The 6,000-nt window shown below is 36.0% G+C and overlaps 2 protein-coding genes across 2 annotated transcripts; one reads left to right on the top strand and one right to left on the bottom strand.

Annotated features, from left to right (window-relative positions):
* The first annotated feature begins 294 nt into the window (after positions 1-294).
* On the top strand, positions 295-792 carry LOC109181165 (sugar transport protein 8-like). Its single transcript, XM_019330920.1, has 2 exons — positions 295-600; positions 754-792. Exons 1-2 carry the CDS (start codon positions 295-297, stop codon positions 790-792), a joined length of 345 nt encoding a protein of 114 aa, XP_019186465.1.
* Positions 793-2,026: 1,234 nt separating this feature from the next.
* Positions 2,027-5,248, bottom strand: LOC109181362 (threonine dehydratase biosynthetic, chloroplastic-like). Its single transcript, XM_019331110.1, has 8 exons — positions 4,746-5,248; positions 4,352-4,531; positions 3,790-4,266; positions 3,421-3,672; positions 3,236-3,309; positions 2,988-3,105; positions 2,761-2,898; positions 2,027-2,413 (listed from the first exon to the last, which is right to left on the bottom strand). Exons 1-8 carry the CDS (start codon positions 5,205-5,207, stop codon positions 2,270-2,272), a joined length of 1,845 nt encoding a protein of 614 aa, XP_019186655.1. The 5' UTR covers positions 5,208-5,248; the 3' UTR covers positions 2,027-2,269.
* Between the last annotated feature and the right edge of the window lie 752 nt (positions 5,249-6,000).

Raw genomic sequence — 6,000 nt, 5'->3', positions numbered from 1 at the left:
GATATCTACTGAGCGGTCTGAGTATCGTAACTGAATGTGCTAACATCCTCATCCTGTATCCCAGACCACTTAATAAACCTAGTCCACTTGCACCACTTAATTAAGACCCTAATATATAATATATAATATATATTATTAGGGAAAATCTTACATATAATACATCTTTTGAAGACGCAATTATCAGGTAATATTTTAATTTATTCATCTTTTTTTTATCTGATCTTCAAATGTTTTTTTTTTAAAAGGATAAAATTGAGATTGTGAATATTATGGTTGATAGGTGGAGTGAGCGGCATGGATGATTTTTTGATTAAGTTTTTTCCAAGATTCTATGAGCGAAAGAGTGATGTGAAAGAGAACAATTACTGCAAATATGATGATCAAATATTGCAGCTCTTCACATCTTCACTTTATATTGCTGCTTTGGTTGCCAGTTTTGGGGCTTCAAAGGCTTGTAACTATTTGGGGCGCAAACCCACCATTTCTGTGGCTTCAATTCTCTTCATCATTGGTGCACTCTTGAGTGCCCTTGCTCAGCATATGTGGATCCTCATCTTGGGGAGGATTTTCTTTGGTTTTGCAGTTGGATTTGGCAATGAGGTACATAGATGGCTGACTTAATTAGCTTCAATTGCTTAATCATATCATTCCTTTTATATTTTAAATTTAGTCATTGCCTTAATTTTTAATCTTGTGATTACATATTACCAATCTCTTCAACTTAGTTGGTTGTCTGTTTTCTTCAACTTTTAGGGCGGCCGTGTATGTGCATCTGTTTGGCTTTGGCCTTGAGGTGGCCTCGTCAAGTGGGGAGGGCAAGGCTACCAATGTGGTGGCATCGTCATTCATATTTTAAAATGCATGTCTCTTAGCATTTAGATTATTTATAGTGTTTGTAAATACCAAAGGCATTTGAAAACTGCATTTCCCTAAATAAAATAAAATAAAATAAAATCTCTTTTAAAGACGCAATTTTAGTTTAAAAAGTACTATGTGTCTCATAGGAACCTACTCGCAATCTATTGTTACCAATTTGAGTACAAGGATGAATTCCCAACCCAAGAACCGCAAAAAAGAATATTCTCACCATATTTTATTAGTTTAATATAATTTAGTATAACTCACTAATAAATTTTAAGATTAATTTATTATTTAACTTCAACTATGACAACATTTCTTGATTTAGGGTCCGTTTGTAAAACCGGAAAATGACTTCTAAAAAATATTTTTCGAGTTGTTAGTGTTTGGATGTAACAGGAAAATCCAGTCAATGAAAAACATTTCCGTTGACTGGGTAAAATGAAGCCATTTGGCGAAAAATGACTTCCGCCAAAATTTGGGGGACGTCATTTTTTCAAAAAATAAACTAAACACACCAAGTTTTCCAAAATGCAACCAAACACTAAAATCTCATTTTTCAGAAAACATTTTCCTACTTTCCAAATGGACCCTTAGTGATTTAGTAATGATTTCTTAACTATGAATTTGACGTGATTTTATTCTCAATTTTAGTGATTTTATCCAATTAAGTGTATAAATTGTGCACTTATCAATGAACAAAAATCAAATCTAAAAGTGGTAAGAAGAGGTTAATAAAAAAAAAAAAAAGTTCACTCAACTAATAAATAACTAAACATTAAACATGACAGGTAAAATATATATGATAACGAAAATAACTTATTGACAAACTATATCAAAGAGTCCATTATATATATACATATTTATGTGTGTGTATTGCACTATCAAGTTAACCTTGTAGCTGAGCGGTGTTTTTGTAGTAGTACAGTACGTTCCAAAAGGCACTAGTACGTGCCAATTGGTGTTGCAACATTTTCATACTCAGATTCAAATAAAATTTGTATATAGATATATATGGACCAGAAATTGCATGCGAAGATAAGAGTTGAAGGTACTTGATACAGTCTGAAAAATATATATACATTATACATAGTTCGTTGTATTCCATGCAAAAGATATCAATCAATACTTGATGAGCATATTATAAACTATCCATAGTCGTGGCTGGATCAGTTTGGAATGAAATCTGTGTATACATGCACCGTGCATAAATTTGTACACTACATAAATGGGCACAAAACATATATGTTGCATGCTTGCATTATTACCAAAATATATTTTATAATATAATGTAGTGAATGCAAGAAATTATGCCAAGCTAAGGAATATAATAGTAGTCATAAGCGTTGCACAATATAAAATTTTGATTTGTATGCAATTAATGCACCAATTCAATAGTGCATCATATCGATCATATGAAGAGTTGGAAAGCCTCGTTACAGGTCTCCACAGCATACTCGTAACCCAGATTGTTGGCTTCTTGCATAAACTCATCCATCTCGTTGCTCCCAACTTGAAGATCAAACAGCACATTTACACCACCACCACCTTCTCCCTTTCATTTTCAACCACAGATATGATAGAAAGAAACATTATATATATTAATTAGTTCAAGCTCGAATTGAATATCCACATCACAAGAAAATAACATAATCTTCTAAACCAAATAAAAGTAAAAGGTGGTAAGGATTGAAATAAATGGCAACCGTTCACTACTGGAAATTATGGAATTTTCGACCACCTGAAAGTTATCTTAAATCAACTTGATACCAAAAAGTGGTCGGAAATAGCAACAAAGATTTTTCCGAATACCAAAAGTGGTCGGAACAAGGCTTTTGACTTGATTTAAGATCACTTTCAGGTGGTCGAAAATTTCATAATTTTCAGTAGTGAGTACCGTACCTGTGAACGGTAATGGAGCAAAGTTATATTCCAGCGTGGGGTGAAAGCATCTAAGAATTTCATTAGGGCACCTGCAGACCTCTCTGGTAAAACAAATCGGCAAACAAGTTCATCCTCTACACTAGATCGCCCACCAATCTGCACAAAGATCAGATCAGAGATTCGCCGGAAAATTTAAGGTTACAAAAAACCACGTAAAACTCCAAATTATATCCAAAGAGACGTACCAAATGGCGTAGATGATCTTTGACAAGCTCATTATCTGTGAGGTCAATGGTATGTAATCCAGAGACTCTCATCCTCTCCACCATTGCATCAAGTTCCGCTTTTGTATGAACACCAACACTGCATGCAATATTATTATATTATTATTATATTATATGACATTCCAAAACATAATTACCTACTTATTACGTCCAAAATTATTGAAGATAACACATAAACATCTTTAAAAGATGATATATAGAACTCTTGCCTGTATAGTACTGGAGTTTGTCCTTGACCACAACTCTGTCTGTATTTGAATTCAGTAATGTTCATGGGCCCCACCTGCAATTCAGTTTAATATATATAAAATAATGACTGAAAAATAACACAAGAAAAATTCTAATAAACTATTGCATAACAGTGAAAAGACGTATATATACTAATAATACTCACAAGTTCAAAAAATTTCTTGAAATTGTCAGGCTTTTCAGGCAAAATGGTTGCAAGAACAGCTTCACGTTGTCTACCAACCATATCTGCTAGTTCAGCTACCAACCTTAATCTATCAAAGTTCATGTTAGCTCCAGTGGTTAATGCTACTATATTTTGGTCCTTAAGGTTGTAATACTTGCAGTATGCTTCAGCTCCTGCAAGCCCAAGAGCACCTGCCGGCTCTAAAAAGCTCCTATTCTCTTCAAACATATCCTATATATATATACAAAACAAACCATTCAATTCAATAAGATTAGGGCAGGGCAAAGACTGAATCAAATAAATTAGCTAGTCTAACACATGATCTTATAAACTTATATCTGGACTAACCTTTATCGAGGCACACATAGCATCACGGCTAACAAAAATCACTCCATCTATTAACTCTCTGCATAAACGGAACGATTCTTCGCCTACCACACTGATTGCTGCGCCTTCTGCAAAACTTCCCACTTTGTCCAGCATTACTCTTTCGCCATGATGCAATGCCAATGCCAGAGAGTTTCCATCGCATGGCTCAACTCCGATTATCTTTACTTGTGGATTAAACATTTTCACAAAGGCAGCAATGCCTGCAATAAGCCCACCCCCACCAACCGGAACGAATATTGCATGTATGGGAAAGTTTGCTTGGTTTATTATCTCCTTCCCAACTGTACCCTGCCCAGCAATGATATCAGGGTGATCAAAAGCAGGGATGAATGTGCGGCCTTCCTCTTCACCCCTTCTTTTTGCATATGTTTGTGCTTCAATGAATGAGTCCCCCACAAGAGCAACAGTTGCCCCGAATCTCTCAACTGATCTCCACTGCAAATCAATTACAGAATTATATTTTGATCAAATAAGTAACCATACAGATGAGATGGAGTAAATTAAGCCAAATTAAACTAACCTTGATCTCAGGTGTAGTAACAGGCATTACAATTACAGCATTACACCCAAGTTTCTGTGCAGATAATGCAACCCCTTGGGCATGATTACCAGAAGATGAACAGATAACTCCTCTATCCAATACCTCTCTTGGGAGTTTAGCCATCATATTATAAGCCCCTCGAATTTTGAATGAGAAGACCTGCATGCATGCCAATATTTTAACTTTTTTTTTGTCATTCAGACCTCTTAGCATGCCCTAATGGTAGGAGGCACTTTTAAGTCAGTACCGGACTGGCCTGATTAAGGGGCAAAGTGCAAATCATGCATAGAGTGACCTATTTGACTATAACTTTGAAACAAAAAGAAAAGAATTGAAGAGAAAAATGAAGGGGCATATATATATGTATACGTACAGGTTGAAGATCCTCCCTCTTGAGCCAGATATTGTTCCCCAGCCTGGCCGTGATCTTGGAGGCGAGCTGCAATGGCGTCTCAAGCGCTACATCGTATACCTTATTAGATGCCAATATCGCTGTTAAATACTCCATGGTTCTGTAGCTATAGGACTCTTTTCCATTGTGGCAAGCGAGATTCGGAATAACGCGTCCAGGCTCACTAGTCAACGAGCCCGGAGACACTACCGGCAATTCATCAGGCCGCCGCAACTGCTTCTCGGCGGCGGCTGTGGACTTAGAAGACAAACCCTGCGCCTCCGGCCTAGAGAGCGCAGCGCGGATTAAAGCTCCGCTAGTCGCTCTCCTTACATGTACATCGCCGGCGGCCTTGACGGTGGTGTAATTGGCAGCGGCCGGCGACAGGGGCTTGCAACGTAGATTGAGGGGAGCTTGTGTACTGGCGAAGCGGAGAACGTCCATGACGGCCTGGCCTTGGAGTGGTCAAGACTCAAGCTAAGGACACAGATTGAACGAATTGAAATTAAATTATCTGCATTATGAATATATATATTATAACTTAGGCAGCCATGAGAGCTACCTGATACAACTCCATCAATATCAATCATTACCTTATTAGACAATAATTACCATATTTAATTTATTTGAAGTTTCTAAAATGAGAAAATGGTCGAATAAATTATAAATCATCCAAAAGGAAGAACCCCAACCCCGGTCCGACTGAACATGAACCATAAAGGCTAGACCAGTGCTCACTGCGCACAAGGAGCCCCTCACTTTGTGAGACTCGATCCCTGATCATTCTTCCAAAGTTTCACCTCTATAACCAGTTGAGCTACCCATGTGGACTATTGGAAAGAATTATTACCTAGTGTGGTTGTGTGGACGCATCTCCTCCTATTTTTGTAGAATATTTTGTTGCCTATTCCACTTTAATGCATTGATTTTGGTTAGTTGGTTTTCAAAAAAAAAAAAAACAAAAATCATTCAATTATATATAATGCTCAATATTAGTATTTAGTATTTTATATTAAAATCTTAGATTTATTTAGATTTTAGATATTTATACTCTTCAATAATAATAATAATAATAATAATAATAATAATAATAATAATAATAATAATAATAATAATTTAGTGGTAACATTTTCCTTCAAATTTCATTACTTACAAAATGACAAGAAAATTTTCTCCATGAAAAAACTTCCTATGACATTGAAAATCACAAATTTGACACAGCACCCTAATACAAGAG

Source organism: Ipomoea nil, unplaced genomic scaffold (assembly GCF_001879475.1).
Source record: "Ipomoea nil cultivar Tokyo-kokei standard unplaced genomic scaffold, Asagao_1.1 scaffold1043, whole genome shotgun sequence".
Lineage (NCBI taxonomy): Eukaryota > Viridiplantae > Streptophyta > Magnoliopsida > Solanales > Convolvulaceae > Ipomoea > Ipomoea nil.
This window is presented reverse-complemented; position numbering and strand designations above follow the sequence as displayed.

Excerpts from the sequence above, each read along its gene's own strand:
- LOC109181362 (XM_019331110.1), bottom strand. The coding sequence starts at position 5,207 with ATGGACGTTCTCCGCTTCGCCAGTACACAAGCTCCCCTCAATCTACGT. Across the intron at positions 4,267-4,351 it reads TTACTACACCTGAGATCAAG|TGGAGATCAGTTGAGAGATT; the intron begins GTTAGTTTAATT and ends ATTGATTTGCAG. Across the intron at positions 2,899-2,987 it reads AAGATCATCTACGCCATTTG|ATTGGTGGGCGATCTAGTGT; the intron begins GTACGTCTCTTT and ends ATCTTTGTGCAG.
- LOC109181165 (XM_019330920.1), top strand. The coding sequence starts at position 295 with ATGGATGATTTTTTGATTAAGTTTTTTCCAAGATTCTATGAGCGAAAG. Across the intron at positions 601-753 it reads CAGTTGGATTTGGCAATGAG|GGCGGCCGTGTATGTGCATC; the intron begins GTACATAGATGG and ends TTCAACTTTTAG.